Raw genomic sequence first — 17,387 nt, forward strand, 5'->3', positions numbered from 1 at the left:
ATGACTGGGGTGTGGCTGTGGTGATGACTGGGGTATGGCTGTGGTGATGACTGGGGTATGGCTGTGGTGATGACTGGGGTATGGCTGTGGTGGTGACGGGGGTATGGCTGTGGTGGGGACTGGGGTATGGCTGTGGTGGGGACTGGGGTATGGCTGTGGTGGTAATACTACTGCTACAATGGAGGCTCATTGGCAGCACGGGCTCATTGTAACGCATGGAACGGAATGACGAATGGTGTCAAATACCGGTCATGCATGTTTGCTAGCATTCCTTATTCCATTCCATGCTTTACAATGAGCCGGCGCTCCGATTACAATGTCCACCAGCCTCCCCTGTACTGCTAGCTAGCTACTACAGCTAGACACTCTCTACGCTCAACGCTTTGCTTAAAAAATGCCTAGCTCTAACCCATTTATTGATTCATAATACATGCATGTGTTGTGTTCTTTGGCGTCATACAGTAGGTAGCATCATCGTGTAAAGTCAATTCCAATTCCACTGATCTTAAGCTCTGTCCCTATACTGTTTTGTTCCTGTGCAGAGACATCATGAACAATAAAGTTTTCTACCAGCATCCCAACCTGATGAGGGCCTTGGGGATGCATGAGACGGTCATGGAGGTGATGGTGAACGTGCTGGGGGAGGGAGAGGCCAAGGTGAGACACATGTTAGGTTCATGATGTAACAGCAGATATGAAGGGGACATAATATTATTATTTTAATAATATATTTAAGATATTATTGGCCCTCAATTTGCATGTGCAAAATTCGAAGAAGAAAGAAGATTAATAAGAATAATCCAATGGGAGGTTGGAATACTGCTTACATTTAAACAAAGCATTATGAGAAGCTCAGATTAATGAATTACAGTTTTCCGCAGTGTTAATGCTTAACCATTGTTAAAGTCAAGCTACAATAAAAAATCATGATGTCGTTTTCTGAGTTGGAAGGTATTATTTTCTCTGCTCAGTACTATTTGCTGAATCAAATTGGGCCTAAAATTGGGTTAAAATGAATTAAAGTGGTATTGAATTGGCCAATGTTAATTAACATTAACAAGGATTATCTCATCCAATTCTAGCCCATAAATACACAACATGCTCTCAGTGCATTAGGAACAAAAGAGAGAATCAATATGGTATTTTTATTGTTTTGATTATTATTATTTGTTCTCTTCTCTTGTAGGAGATCACCTTTCCTAAGATGGTGGCCCACTGCTGTCGCTTCCTGTGTTATTTCTGTCGCATCAGCAGACAGAACCAGGGGGCCATGTTTGACCACCTCAGCTACCTGCTGGAGAACAGTAACGTGGGACTAGGTGGGGCCTGTATTATGTCTGGACTAGCCAGGGGATGCTTACCAGTGGAGGCTCCTCCATAGAGGTGGAGGAGGCCTGGCCTCCCCAATAATTTGAGAGAAGAGAGAGAGATTTAAAAAAGCAATAATTATATTTTTTATCAGACACACAACATTGTGTTCAGAACAATTCAGAACAATACTTCATCCATTTCTAATATTTATCCTGCAGAACAGCACTCATACACGCGTGTGGCGGAAAAAGGTACTACACGGAGGCCAGGCCTCCTGTCGGAAAGTGGTTTCTCATAGAAGTCAATGTAATGCAAATTTTTTCATGGCAATATGTGATTGGCCAAATCACTGAAAATGGGTGGGCACAGGAGGCCTGGCCTCCATGTAGTACCTTTTTCCGCCACACGCGTATGAGTGCTGTTCTGCAGGATAAATATTAGAAATGGATGAAGTATTGTTCTGAATTGTATGTTGTGTGTCTGATTGACATAGTGTTTGAGTGCTTTTGACATGTCATTGATTGTATGTAGTATGTTGTGGTGAATGTTGTGAGCCTGAGCAGAAGGGACAATAGCTGCTGCAGGCGGACCAGAGATTCATGCCAATATTGTTTTGTTTATTTGATGACCCATTGTGCAGGCAATAAAAGCTGCTTCATCCACCATCCTGAGAGTGTCCCAATCCCTTCAGTACCGCCAAACACAAATTAATAATTTTTAACAAAGACAGATAAGAAGAACAGGGAACATTCCATCGCGAGTGAAGCGAGCAAGCGTAAAAAAAATTGGCCTCCTCAATTCTGGAAGTCACCAGCCTCCACTGATGCTTACCGTTAGTATCAGTTGATTATCTATATTAACAAGAAGGGCTGTTTACCCTCTACACTCTTAGAAACAGGGTTCCAAACACATTCTTAATTTGTCCCTGTGGGGAACCTTTAAAGAACCATTGAAGTTTTGTGGCTATGTAGAACCTTTAGGGTTCCACGTGGAACCCTTGTGGATTCCATGTAGAACTCTCTGTGGAAAGGCTTCAACATGGAACCCAAAAGAGTTCTACATGGCAATACAACTTCAAAGCTTCTTTAAAGGATTCCACTACAGGGACATTTGGTATTAACTAGCACCTTTTTTTCTAAGAGTGTAGACTAAAAAGTGTCTTCAATGGAGAGCTCTTCATTATGTCATTCTAAGTGTATATTTCTCAGTGTTAGAAACAGCAACTCCTAAACCCCGTGAGCCTTGTAGTAGTATACACACGCCTGGTGATTCCTCTGATTCCTCTGTGATGGTGCTTGACCATGCTTGAATCCCTCCACTCGCCAGCCTCTCCCTCCATGCGAGGTGCCACCCCTCTGGATGTGGCCGCTGCCTCCGTCATGGACAACAACGAGCTGGCCCTGGCGCTGAGGGAACCTGACCTGGAGAAGGTCAGAGAGCTCCTACTCCCTGTCCTTTTACCTGTCCCCATCACTGCATGTGTATGTGTCCTATCACTGCATGTGTGTGTGTCCTATCACTGTATGTGTATGTGTCCCTATCACTGTATGTGTATGTGTCCTATCACTGTATGTGTATGTGTCCTATCACTGCATGTGTATGTGTCCTATCACTGTATGTGTATGTGTCCTATCACTGTATGTGTATGTGTCCTATCACTGCATGTGTATGTGTCCTATCACTGCATGTGTGTGTGTCCTATCACTGTATGTGTATGTGTCCCTATCACTGTATGTGTATGTGTCCTATCACTGTATGTGTATGTGTCCTATCACTGCATGTGTATGTGTCCTATCACTGTATGTGTATGTGTCCTATCACTGTATGTGTATGTGTCCTATCACTGTATGTGTATGTGTCCTATCACTGTATGTGTATGTGTCCTATCGCTGCATGTGTGTGTGTCCTATCACTGCATGTGTGTGTGTCCTATCACTGTATGTGTGTGTGTCCTATCACTGTATGTGTATGTGTCCTATCACTGTATGTGTATGTGTCCTATCACTGTATGTGTATGTGTCCTATCGCTGCATGTGTATGTGTGTCCTATCACTTTATGTGTATGTGTCCTATCACTGTATGTGTATGTGTCCTATCACTGTATGTGTATGTGTCCTATCACTGTATGTGTATGTGTCCTGAAGGAACATGTGTCTGGGAGGAGGGGGGGGGGTAAGGTTACATAGAAGCCCTAAAATTGGTTACAGTGCTTTACAGATATCTCTCTCTCTCCCTCTCCCCTCTCTCTCTCTCCCCTCTCTCTCTCTCTCTCCCTCTCCCCTCTCTCTCTCTCTCTCCCCTCTCTCTCTCCCTCTCCCCCCTCTCCCTCTCTCTCTCTCTCTCTCTCTCTCCCTCTCCCCTCTCTCCCCTCTCTCTCTCTCTCTCTCTCTCTCTCTCTCTCTCTCCCTCTTCCCTCTCCCCTCTCTCTCTCTCTCTCTCTCTCTCTCTCTCCCCTCTCTCCCCGAAGGTGGTTCAGTACCTGGCTGCCTGCGGCCTCCAGAGCTGTCCTATGCTGGTGTCTAAAGGCTACCCTGACATTGGCTGGAACCCTGTGGAGGGGGAACGCTACCTGGACTTCCTCCGCTTTGCTGTGTTCTGCAATGGTAACATGCTACATGCTACATGATACATCAGTAGTCAAGAATGGTCAAAGGGTTAGGGGTGCAGTGCAGAGAAAAGTCAGTATAGAATGAATAGAGCCCTCACACTCAAATGCTCCCACCACCTACATTTTATGAAACAGGTGAGGTCAACTGTTGGAATGGAATGGAATGGACTTTATTTGTCATTGCTACAGTACAGGTACCAAACAACGAAATTTAGGAGGGGTGGCTCCCCTGGTGTTAGGAAAGGAAAAAAAAAAAAAAAAAAAAAACCTTTTAGAAAAAGCATAAAAGCATAAAAATCACAAGAAGGTAAGGAGCTGGTTTACATCAATAAAGGCTATGTACACAATCCACTGTACTATACTGCACAGATAGTCAACTAGGGTTGTCATATTGCACAAAAGTATTTTTTCAACTGTTGTGTTGTTCGTAACGACAGGTGAGAGCGTGGAGGACAACGCCTACGTGGCTGTGAGGCTGCTGATTCGCCGGCCTGAGTGCTTTGGCCCCGCCCTGCGAGGGGAGGGTGGCGACGGACTTCTCGCGGCCATGGAGGAAGCCATCAGGATCTCAGAGGACCCCACTATGGACGGACCCATGTGAGTTACACAGGGAGCCTGAGACACTGGATGGTACCTCTGTAGGGTAATACCTTAACCCGTCTTTCTGTTTTAATATACCAATATGTTTAAAGGGAAACTCTGGGATACGACGTGACATCATGAAAACCCCATGAAAACTAAATATAAATGCATCGTTACAAGAACAAGGGCGAACGAGAGCGTCCACTCGTTCTACTGCCCTTCACTTTCACCTTCACTGTCTTTCCATGTCCATCTGTCTTTCCATGTCCATCGGTTTCTTCTTCGTTGGTCTTCCTTCCATGTCTCTTAAAACTAGCCTCAAGCTGCCTGGATGAGAACCAAAGACATGTGAATTGAACGGGAGACGCTCACAACCACACGTTTGATTTACGGGTTCATTTAGCGGACGCTTTTATCCAACGCGATTTACAATTAGAGATTACAGGGACAGTCTCCCTAGAGTAATTAATTTAGGATTAAGTGCTTTACTGAAGGGCACACTAGTGGTGGTGTTCCCAAGTGGGATTTGAACTCATGACCTTCTGATCACAAGTCCAACTCAATATCAACTAGGCCAGGCGAGGGGAACAGTAGTCTGTTAGGGGGAGAGAGAGAAGGTGCGAAAAGCACCAACAGTACCCCTCTGTTCTCTAGTCTATTGCATCCGTGTCTTTTTTTTTTAATACTTTTTTTTTCTTTTCTTTTTTTACATGAATAACAAAGAACAAAAAAACAGACAGGTCATTGTGGGTATTGCATTCTTACATATGTCTGCAATAGTTTGCTTTGTGTCACAGGTTACTTTGTCCATTAGTCATCATAGATTCAGGGAATATCAGTATCACTCTCAGTCCATCTTGTCCTCAGAGGAAATCAATAAGGTTGTTGTCCATACAGGAACTCTGTGTGCCCCTATCCAATCTCTCAGTCACAGAAGGAATAATTGAGAAAATAGAATAAAATAAAGTAAAATTAAACAGGTTGTGATCAATTATAAAAAGAAAAACATACAGAGACCATTTTGCGTTTGATAACACATAATGCATCTGTGTCTTTGAAAGTCTCTGGCAGCATCGCCCCACTTGTTTTTGCTATGACGTCATATCCCAGAGTGTACCTTCAAAGCTTTTCTACTGCTGCCCAGCCACTACCAGCTCAGTGGCCTTGCGGTTAGAGTGTCCGCCCTGAGATTTGGAGCTTGTGAGTATGATCCCCTGTGGAGTCATACCAAAGACTATAAAAATTGGTACCTGATGCCTCCCGGCTTGGCACTCAGCAAGCATTAAGGGGTTGGATTGGGGGTAAGACCCTGCGTCATGTCCAGGGGGTGTACTTGTACATCAGTCTCACGCTGCTGAAACAGGAGATGGGCCATTAGGCTCGAGACCATCTGTTCTCAGGGCTACTTACTTACTGTCCAGCCAGTGGAGGATATCAAGATAGATGCCCTGGACGCTGGAGGATAGATAGATAGATAGATAGATAGATAGATAGATAGATAGATGTCCCTGATTCCGGTTCCTTCTGCAGTAGCTCTTGGCTTGGCCTCACCCTTCAACAATGACAAATGTAATGATGTTGTTTAAACCATGCCCTGAGTGTGAGTCATGTCATGTCAAAAAACCCTTTTCCCTCTATCCCTACACACACACACACACACACACACACACACACACACACACACACACACACACACACACACACAGAGACGTGCTCCAGGATGAGGAGGATGACCTTATCCACATGGGCCACGCAATAATGACCTTCTATTCTGCCCTCATCGACCTGTTGGGTCGCTGCGCCCCAGAGATGCATGTGAGTCTCCAGCTTTGATACGGCGCCGTGATTGGACAGGCAGGGATTGATAGTGCAGGGTCGTCCAGAAAGCTGGAGCTTTTTTTCCCTCTCTCCTGTGAGTCTGTGTCTCCATGGGAACAATAATGTACTGGATAATTATGAACCTGCAGGCATCTCTATGTTATGCCTTTGTTAGTTTCTCCCAAGTCATTGACATGATTTGGCAGTGTTTGGATGTGTGAAATAAGGAAACCGGAGGATATGCTCATTGTAATACATAGAATGCAATGAGGAATGGTATCAAACACACATGTATGATACCATTCCTTATTCCATTCCATGCGTTACAATGAGCGTGTCCTCCGATTACTACCTCCACCAGCCTCCCTTTGACGGATCGACTGATAAAACGCTAGTGTTTTTAGGTTGTTTATGTACAGTACAGTAAATATTAATTGTTTATACAGCAGCACTGCGTGTGTCCATGACAACGTTCCGTCAGGACCACGAGGTTGACTTGATCTCCTCTAATGTCTTTGTGTCGACCGCGTGGTGCAGCTGATCCATGCAGGTAAAGGTGAGGCCATCCGCATACGGGCCATCCTGAGGTCACTCATCCCCATACAGGACCTGGAGGGGGTCGTCAGCATTCCCTTCCAGATCCCTACCGTGGCTGCAGGTCAGCACCTCTGTTTTACCTCGTGTCATCTAGTGTAAGGTCAGAACTGTTTTACCTCATGTCATCTAGTGTAAGGTCAGAACTGTTTTACTGTCATCTAGTGTAAGATCAGAACTGTTTTACTGTCATCTAGTGTAAGATCAGATCTGCTTTACTGTCATCTAGTGTAAGATCAGAACTGTTTTATTGTCATCTAGTGTAAGATCAGAACTGTTTTATTGTCATCTAGTGTAAGATCAGAACTGTTTTATTTTCATCTAGTGTAAGGTCAGAACTGTTTTACTGTCATCTAGTGTAAGATCAGAACTGTTTTACTGTCATCTACTGTAAGGTCAGAACTGTTTTACTGTCATCTAGTGTAAGATCAGAACTGTTTTACTGTCATCTAGTGTAAGATCAGAACTGTTTTACTGTCATCTAGTGTAAGATCAGAACTGTTTTACTGTCATCTAGTGTAAGGTCAGAACTGTTTTACTGTCATCTAGTGTAAGATCAGATCTGCTTTACTGTCATCTAGTGTAAGATCAGAACTGTTTTATTGTCATCTAGTGTAAGATCAGAACTGTTTTGCTGTCATCTAGTGTAAGATCAGAACTGTTTTACTGTCATCTAGTGTAAGATCAGAACTGTTTTACTGTCATCTAGTGTAAGATCAGAACTGTTTTACTGTCATCTAGTGTAAGATCAGAACTGTTTTACTGTCATCTAGTGTAAGATCAGAACTGTTTTACTGTCATGTAGTGTAAGATCAGAACTGTTTTACTGTCATCTAGTGTAAGATCAGAACTGTTTTACTGTCATCTAGTGTAAGATCAGAACTGGTTTACTGTGTTAGTGTCCATCTACTGTAAAACTTCACTGTATGAGTAAGCTGTTAAACTGTCATAGGTTCCACGTTACAGGGTTTACATGCACATGCACCAGCAGTTTACACCAGGGGAGGCTGGCAGAGGTGGAAATCAGAGGACAGGCTCATTGTAATGAATGGAATAAGGAATGGGTATCAAACACACATGTTTGATACCATTCCTAATTACATTCCACCAGCCTCCACCAGCCTCCCCAGATGTTTCACAAAATGCATATCAGTGTTTTAAGTCTTTCACTATAGACAAAACCTTTAGACACATGCAGTACCGATCTATAAAGCTCAACAGATTGTTTTCCGACCAAGTCTGGTTTGGTTTCCTCTCTCGTTCCTACACAGACGGCACCGTGGTAGAACCGAACCCGTCCACAGTGTTCTGCCCAGACCACAAGGCAGCCATGGTGCTGTTCCTGGACCGGGTCTACGGCATCCAGGACCAGAACTTCCTGCTTCGCCTGCTGGAAGTGGGCTTCCTGCCGGACCTGCAGGCCGCTGCCTCTCTGGACACTGTGAGGGAGAGGGCTACAGTTACATAACAACAACAACAACAACAACCACCACCACCGCTACCACCACCACCACAACAACAACAAGAGCACAGGATTAACACACCACTAACATGAATGGAGTGATCCACCATTCTGAAGTTACTCACTGTCTTAACCCGACCAGAGTGACCACCTCTCCTCCTGGCTACTGCACAGAGTGGGTCCATTAAAGGTGGATTTATGCATGATATATATGTTACGGTACATGTGGGAATACGGTACATGTGGGAAAACTAGGGTTAGGGTTAGGTGCTAGGGTTAAGGTTAAGGTTAGGGTTAGAGTTGGACATGCCAGCATGTACCAAGTCACCCTAGCACCTAACCCTAACCCTAGTTTTCCCACATGTACCGTATTCCCACATGTACCGTAACGTATACATTATAATGCATGGGATGGATTAAGGAATGGTGTCAAGCATGTGTTAGTTTGATACCATTCCTTGTTCCGTTCCATGCGTTATGGAATGAGCCCGTCCTCCGATTTCTGCCTCCACCAGCCTCCCCTAGTCTCCCCTTGGACCTACAGTGTATAACATCACTGGGATGACGGACCATAACACCAAGGAGGTGTTTCAGCTTTAAGTGAATGAGATTGAAGTTGTGAATAGGGAGATCTGCGCAATCACCACTATCGGACACTTGGGGGCAGTGTTTCCCTGTCCATTCATGAGAGCACGGTGGAAATGGGGTGTTGGGGGGGGGGGCGGGGGGACCATAGGAACCAGGTTCCGGGAATTAACTTGGTGTTAAATACTTTAAATTCATCATCCACTTTTCCTCTGGACCCACCAGAGTTCCCCCCCAATGGATTTGTTCGATTTTCACCACTGCAGCATGGGAGAACAAAACAATCGCCTGGATGACATGCATGTGCACGTGTGTGTGTTTTTAATAACGTTTGATTGTTTGATGTGTTTTCACAAGGTGGCCCAGCCTCAGGGCTGCACCACCTTTCCTCCACGCTCACTTCCTCCCTCTACACCTCCTCAGAACCTTTGTTAACCGTTGTTTCCCTTCTCCTCTCCCATCTGGATTTTATTCCCTTGTTTCTCAGACTTCAAAAGGATAACGGTTGTTTTTTCGATTCCCCCCAATTTCCTACTGGATCTTTCTTCCTTAACATCCCTCTAGGCTCTCTTTCGGAGAGTCTGATGAAGGTAGGCATCGGAGGACAGACTCATTGTAATGCATGGAATGGAATGAGGAGTGGTATCAAACACGTCTTCACTAATGCATGTTCACATGTTTGATACATTCCTCATTCCATTCCATGCACTACAACAGTGGTTCTCAAACCTCTCCTCGGGGGACCCCCAGCCACTCCACATATTTGATCTGTTCCACCACCACCAAATCATAGTTGCCTTGTACTTGATTAGTCGAATCAGATGTGCTGGTGGTGGAACAGATCAAATATGTGGAGCGGCTGGGGGTCCCCCAGGAGAGGTTTGAGAACCACTGCACTACAATGAGTCTGTCCTCCAATTTCTACCTCCACAAGCCTCCCCTAGCTTTCAACCAGTACATGATCTCTCTCTGCATGAGAGGCAGTACATGATCGCAAAGACTGCAGCTCGCAGCGGTTCGAATCCCCAGCGGGCCACGTGTTGAAGTGCCCCTAGGCAAGGCACTGAACCCCTAATTGCTCCGGGGGTCGCCTTTAATGGCTGTGACCCCTTGCCTAGATGCCCCCTCTAGAGCATAAACACATTTCGTTGTACTGATAAATCCCTTTCCCTTTCTTCCTTCGAAACATCACCACCTTCTCCTCCTCCCCCCCCCCCCCCCCCTCCTCCCTGCAGACCGATCTGAGCTCCACAGACATGGCCCTGGCCCTGAACCGCTACCTGTGCACGGCCGTGTTGCCCCTGCTCACCAAGTGCTCCAGCCTGTTCTGCGGGTCCCAGGGCCAGCACCTCCTGGTGGACGCTCTGCTCCAGGCCGTCTACCGCCTCTCCAGAGCCCTCAGCCTCACCAGGGCCCAGAGAGACGCAATCGAAGACTGTCTGCTGGCCGTCTGCAGGTGAGGGATAGACAGGGGGGGGGCGGGGGGCGGATCTATTGATGTACATCGTTTCTCTGTACTGCCACGTCACTCTTGACTCTCTATTGTTATTTAACTTCTGCATTACTCACCCCATCACTCAACATCACTGGAGGTAGAGAGTGCACAGATAAAACATCTAATATGACGTGTGTGTGTGTGTGTGTGTGTGTGTTTTTCCAGTAAGCTTAAGCCGTCCATGATGCAACCTCTCCTCCGACGGCTGGTTTGTGATATACCACTTCTGACGGAACACACTAAGATGCCTCTTAAGGTCAGTAGAATGCACTGTACAGTGTGTGTGTGTGTGTGTGTGTGTGTGTGTCCATATTTAACCAAGTTTGTCTTTCTCTCACATGTTTTGACTTTCGCCTCACCTTCCTCCCAGCTGCTGACCAATCACTACGAGCAGAGCTGGAAGTACTACTGTCTGATTGGAGGTTGGGGGAACCTGGGCTCCGCCTCTGAGGAGGAACTTCACCTGTCCAGGAAGCTCTTCTGGGGGGTGTTCAACGCTCTGGCCAGGAAGGTACTGAAGGACCAGTCCAAGAACACACCTTTTATGAAGGGATATGAGTGTGATCAATATAATGGAAGCTCCCCCGAGCTCCTTATTTGATACTGAGCAAACCTTTGTAAAATGGGGGCAAAGTCAGCCATCTTTACCTAAATATTTCTAACAGAGACAATGAAACAAAACACCATCTTTTTTCAGAAGTATCTTTATTGGGTTACCAATACCAAATAGACAAATTGTTGAAAGTATAAAATCACCCGTTTTTACATTTTTAGAACAATACAAAACACCATCTTAATTAAGGAATTTGTAATGCTGCGCTGCACCCAGTGTTTCCATGATATGCAAATGCTTTTTCAGACTGCTTACTAAAACTCTGAATAATACGTTTTCTTCTCAGAAACATTGTTAACTACTATTAACTATTAATACTGCAAAGTATTATGAGTTGTTAGGAATGTTTTGCTCAGCACTATTTGCACCAGCAAGTTGGAGCCCATTGTAGGTGAGGTGGTGTCATCATCAGTATAACAGTTATTGCAATGTGACAGGAGCTGGTGAAACCGGGAACCAAAAAGAAAAAAAAGAAAAGAAAAGTCGGCAACCAATCAAAATGTTCTGACTTTTTTATTCTGAAAAGTGTAAATAAGTTTCAACATTGTTGAAAATCAATGACACACTCACGAGTCAGCCAAAACATCCCCACTAGTAATCCCCACTACTCACCGAATCCATTGCATTGCAATGTTTTGGCTTGCAGTGTTGTTGTTGTTTCCTGTTTTGGGTCTATATGGTAGTGTCAGTAGAGGCTGGTGGAGGTAGAAATCAGAGGACAGGCTCTTTGTTATGCTTGATACCATTGCTTATTCCATTCCATGCATACCATGCATCTACCTCCACCAGCCTCCCCTGCTATCCACTATCCTCTCGTCTGCGTGTTGATACGGTCTCCCTATCTCCTCTCCTCCACAGCCCTACGAGGCTGAGTTGTTCAGGCTGGCTCTGCTGTGTCTGGCCGCCATAGGGGGGGCTCTGCCCCCCGACCACATGGACCCTGGCTGTGGCACCTGGACGGAGAGACACCCCTCCCTGGACACACAGGGACACTTTGACCCCCAACCCATCGAAACCTCCAAGTAAGCCTGATGCCAGACAAGGACTGTCCAGCCCTCACTTGTCCTCTTCTCTGCAGTCTGCAGGAAGTTCACCCTGCTTGAATGGACTTGTACTCTGAGTACACAAAGGCCAAGTGTTTTTCTATGAACTCATTTTGTTACACTGATCTTTTTTTTCTAATAGTGTGTCCGTTCCAGAGAGACTGGAGTTTGTGGTGAATAAATACGCAGAGCATACCCACGAGAAGTGGTCGCTGGACAAGGTATATCATAACCATCCATCATAGCTTAGGTTGACAGACATATTGATTTATTATACCTTGGTTTAAACGGCACCACTGTAGAGTTGATTAAAACAGTCTGTCTCTGAATGTCAGTACAGTACTAACATTTGCGCTGTAAAGGCTGTCATTTTGTGTTATGAAAAACCTGTATGGAAAAGATCGGTCTCTGTTGTTGTATTACAGTGTGTGTGTGTGTGTGTGTGTGTGTGTGTGTGTGTCTGTGTGAGTGAGAGAGAGAACAGGCAGGTGCCTGTGTGTGCGTGTACCTGAATAAGATTAGCCTATATTGTCTTTGTGTGTGTGTGTGTGTGTGTGTGTGTGTGTGTGTGTGTGTGTGTGCACGCGCGCGCGTGTCAGTTTATATTCTGTAAGTACTATTGTATGTTGAGAGAAGATTAGCCGACATAGTCTGATTATATGCATGTCTCTCTTTGCTGTCTTTGTCAGTTTGCCCACGGCTGGGTCCACGGAGAGCAGCTGTGCGAGAACAGCAAAGTCCACCCCCTCCTGAAGCCTTACAGAGCCGTGTCCGAGAGGGTAAACTACTGCATGGAAGTGTTTCAGAGTTCAGAGATGACTTTCGGTCGAGATTTTTTCGATTTCCCTTCTGTAAATTGGATGGGAATTTCTGGTCATTTAGATTGCTCTGCTGCAATCGAATTGTGCCCGACGGGGGCCAGATGCTGCACTGTACGTGTTCAAAGTGAACTTGTAAAATGCTTCATCACATTTTTGGGGGGTAGAATAGCATGCCACAATAATGCCCTCAGGCTCCAGCAATACATTTTCCACTTCAGGATCAGTTTGTCCAGCACCAAGTTGGTTCCTCTGCTGTGTTCACCCTCAGGACAAAGAGACGTACCGTTGGGCCATCAAGGAGACGGTCAGGAGCATGCTGGCCTTCGGATGGACCGTGGAGAGAACCAAGGAGGGGGACGCCTTCAGCCTGCACAGCTGCGCGCGGCGCGTATCTCAGGCTGGGCAGGTGTGAGAGAGTTTTCTGAATTAGGATCTTTTCAGCTTTATTGAATATGTACAGCTTAGAATTCAGCTACAGTAGTTTTGCCGATGGCCCTGTCATCCTGAGAATGGTATCCCAGGGAAGGGCGAGAGGTAGACGGGGTCTTTGGCTGGTGGTGGTGGTGGTGGTGGTGGTGGTGGTGGTGGTGGGTTATAAAGACAGCAAGTGCATGACAGGCAGGAAGGAAGTAATTTGAACACTCTCATATTTTGAGCCCATTGGATTATAGTTGACAAGATACGATCACGCTCAGATCAGTCTTTCTGGTTGGCCCTGCACTATCAGCTTCATTACCATAGAAACGGGGATCTGCAGCTCTGAGCTCACACGTTACTGTCACCATGCCGGGGCTCAGGATATAGAGCCGGTGTCTAATGATTGCAAGGTCGGCAGTTCTGCGGTTCGAACCCTGGCTGGTCATGTGTCGGGGTTGTCTTTGAGCAAGGCACTGAATCCCTAATTGCTCCAGGGTTGCCATCTATGGCCAACCCCTTGACTACTAGAGCATAAAATACCAAATTCCAACAATTGACTGACAAGTTGATTGCATGGCAATAAAACTATTATTATTATTATTATTATTATTATTATTATTATTATTATTATTATTATTATTATTATACCCCTGTTTAGGTTCTCCCCTCTAACCGAGCAACTATTGTTAGCTTTTGTTTGTGACATGCCTGTTGCCTTCTCATGTGTGCTTTACTGTTGTTCAAGTTCATTCCATTTGCACTGCGATGCTATACTTGTACCAGTGGAGGCCAGTGGAGGTAGAAATCAGAGAACAGGCTTATTGTAATGCATGGAATACATAGAGCGCATTTCTATTTCAAGTCTTTCTCCACCAGACTTGTACCGTATGTGGTCTTAGATAAACGTATAGATTCTTTGGTTGATTCAGCAAGGGTTAAAGATTTTGAAGATAATATTTTTATGATACAACTCCTCTGTGTCTCTGCCTTTCAGCTGTCGTTCCAGGGGGCCTCCACCTTCAGTCCCAAGCCTATGGACATGAGCAGTGTGACTCTGACCTGGGATCAGTGTGTAAGTCATCCTCACTGTAGCTGCAGCTTTAGTAGAGGCTGGTGGAGGTAGAAGTCGGAGGACAGGCTCATTATAATGCATGGAACAGAATGAGGAATGGTATCACCTGTTTGATGCCATTCCTCATTCCATTCCATGCATTACGATGAGCCTGTCCTCCAATTTCTACCTCCACCAGCTTCCCCTGTGGCAGCTTTAGTAGAAATGAACCATATCAAATTAATAGAAGATCATTACAATTCCTTGCTTTGCTGTATTATTCTACTAAGTTCTATTCTATTCTATGATGTTCTATCTATTCTGTTCTGCATGTCATGTCTACCCTTCAGTCTATGGCTGAGCAGCTGGCAGAGAACTACCATAACACCTGGGCCAGGAGGAAGAAGCTGGAGTTGGAGTCTAAAGGTAGCGTAACTTCCCTTGTTGTAGTAAGCTAGAACAGTGGATGCATTGTAAGTAAAGGTTTATTTATATAGCGCCTTTCGTACATGAAATGCAACTCAAAGTGCATTGTGCCATGCAGGGGAGGCTGGTGGGGGTAGAAGTCGGAGGAGAGATGTGATTGATACATCTGTACAGTTTGTCTTTCTGCTGTCAGGACTGCCCTATCGTCCGCCGTAGATTGAAGACCCATCTCTTCAGGCTACACCTGTCCCTAACTGTCCCTCCTGAAACGTCTCCGTCCCCTCTACCCCCCTGTAGAGTCCTTCTTGTAGCATTTTGACTAGGTTGGGGAGGCACTATCAGAGCACTCGTAGTGGAGGCTACTCTCAGAGACGGATTTACACACCCGATAGAGGTACCGGTAGCTTAAATTCACCATTCAATTGGCAGGTTGCACAATGGCTATTGGTTTGGCGACCATATGTTCAGCATTCTTTACAACACGCATACTGGTAAGTTATGTATTCCATTCACGTTTTTATAGGGAAATGCAGTTCCACTATTCATACTAATGAAAATATATTTTTTATATTGCTTGGTCGACTTATTGAAAAATGTTGCAAGTCCCTCAACTGTTTTTAAAAATAGTTTTACACTCAGGCATACATTTAGCTGAATGCGAGATCACCAGGTTCAGTTTGTGTGCATAACAATGGGAACAACGTGGCTTCAGGTACCTTTTCTTTAATCTTGGCCTGCACCCTATTAAGATCTGACGCCATCACAGAGGCTCTGTTGTACGTCTGAGCTACCAGCTTTGCAACGCAATTGTATTCCCCCAACACTCCCAAAACATAATCAGCAATAGCCAGTGCTCGTCTGTCATCACTCACATCATCAAATCCCAAGAAAGCCTCCCTCCACTGACCTTTAGCCACATAACACAAAATTACAGAGACCTGGGCTTTGTTTGTGACATCTGCTGTCTCATCTACTTCAGGGTATCCGCGGTGTCTTGAAAAGTATTAAAAGTTGATAAATCAATTTTGGGACAATCAAGACCCTTAATAAGTATTAAAAATTCTTATCACGATTTTATGAGGTCTTGAATTTCATAGGTATTTTTCTGAATTAGACTCTGTCCAAAGAGTTTGAGTCCTAAAAACTTTGAGTAAAAGTTTAGTGAATTTATTCGTTTTTTTTAAAAAACAAAGATGAACCGGAACATTCTGTTGTATGATAGTGGTCTAGACTCTAGTCTATTGCAAACTAAAACTGTTAAGTTAAAGGTGTCACTGATGTCAACGGTTACAGCTCCAAGTGGCGGTGAGGTCTGGAAAAATATTGACAAGGTCTTTAAAAAGTCTTAGAAAGGTATTGAAATTAACCTCAAGATTCCTGTATATACCCTGTACTTAGATGTCTCATACTACTACCTAACCCTAACCCAACTGCAACAAATGGGGTTGGATTAATCTCCTCTTTGATAACATTTCTCACCGACTGCTTTGATTAAATCATTCTGTATTCTGTTTGATGAGCCAGAAAACACAGTGGATGTCTCCAAATGTCTAGCTAACTTATCATCTTCCTCAGCAAAAGCATGTAATAGCTCAACATAGTTGCCACAATTAGAAGAACTTTCTGCACTCTCATCGTTACCACAAAATGCTAATTCCTGTTTGGCTAGGAAACAGGTCGCATTAATAAGTTCATTCAAAGTCAGATCTAACCTTGAGGTTCCAAAAGTTTTGGGCTGTGAAATGAGTTGAATGAGATTTTTCATGTTTGTTGAGGCAGATTTTTCCAAGTCACAAAATCCTTCATTATTCCAAACATTGTCCCTAGTAGAGAACAGAAGGGAAAGCATTAAACACTAATCTCCGTAGAACACCCACACCAGTCTTTTTTAAGGTTAGATATAAAGTTTTCCATTTTTGCAGCCATTGGAAATGTTGTTGCTAGAGAGCTAGCTAGCTATGGTGCGAGAGTGAGCGTCAATTATGTGGGCTCCATACAGTGTATTGAAGACACGCCCCTCAGTGAAGCAGACGTGATAGCTGCTGTCGCCCCTCTGGTGCCTTTTCACTGCAGTTTGTAACAGGCACCTGCTTATTACCCGCGCTCCATTCAGTTTCTGGGGAAGGGGTGACCTCGTCACTGCCGTACAGTCTCCAAATCTGGCGATCTTGACTGTAAAAAGTGATTGGAATCATACAGAGATGGCATTTATAGCACAAATCAGTGGAAAAATCTTAATATTTATAATTTCTTTCTTTTTCTTTTTTACTTTTCATAACAGCTATTTTCATTGGAGTGTGATTGGTGAGGCTCTGCCTCCCCTGCCTCTCCTGACTGCACGTCCCTGCTGCAAATGGCCCCTGGCCCGAGCATAGATTACTTTCTCTTGCGATGACTGATGGATAGATGATTCACTTACTTAGACAAATGTATTTGTTGTAAGTCGCTTTGGATTAAGGCGTCTGCTAAATGCCAAAAATGTAAATGTAATGTAAATTATACCATTTCTCATTCCATTCCATGAATTACAATGAGCCCGTCCTCCATTTCTACCTCAGTGA

General features: G+C 44.7%; 1 protein-coding gene across 1 annotated transcript in view; it reads left to right on the top strand.

Moving 5' to 3' along the window:
• Positions 1–17,387, top strand: part of LOC308155258 (ryanodine receptor 2-like) — a gene marked incomplete at both ends in the record, with an annotated part of 76,705 nt that overhangs the window by 26,954 nt on the left and 32,364 nt on the right. The window contains 17 exons of the mRNA XM_080528539.1: positions 543–657; positions 1,187–1,319; positions 2,638–2,741; positions 3,779–3,914; positions 4,357–4,516; positions 6,208–6,316; positions 6,857–6,977; positions 8,185–8,354; positions 10,196–10,416; positions 10,621–10,711; positions 10,826–10,966; positions 11,927–12,090; positions 12,254–12,332; positions 12,801–12,890; positions 13,201–13,338; positions 14,344–14,421; positions 14,751–14,826. Coding sequence (XP_080384665.1) covers positions 543–657; positions 1,187–1,319; positions 2,638–2,741; positions 3,779–3,914; positions 4,357–4,516; positions 6,208–6,316; positions 6,857–6,977; positions 8,185–8,354; positions 10,196–10,416; positions 10,621–10,711; positions 10,826–10,966; positions 11,927–12,090; positions 12,254–12,332; positions 12,801–12,890; positions 13,201–13,338; positions 14,344–14,421; positions 14,751–14,826 — 2,126 coding nt within the window. The remainder of the gene's footprint in view (positions 1–542; positions 658–1,186; positions 1,320–2,637; positions 2,742–3,778; positions 3,915–4,356; positions 4,517–6,207; positions 6,317–6,856; positions 6,978–8,184; positions 8,355–10,195; positions 10,417–10,620; positions 10,712–10,825; positions 10,967–11,926; positions 12,091–12,253; positions 12,333–12,800; positions 12,891–13,200; positions 13,339–14,343; positions 14,422–14,750; positions 14,827–17,387) is intronic.

Source organism: Nansenia antarctica (assembly GCF_963989245.1).
Source record: "Nansenia antarctica genome assembly, chromosome: 1".
Taxonomy (NCBI): domain Eukaryota; kingdom Metazoa; phylum Chordata; class Actinopteri; order Argentiniformes; family Microstomatidae; genus Nansenia; species Nansenia antarctica.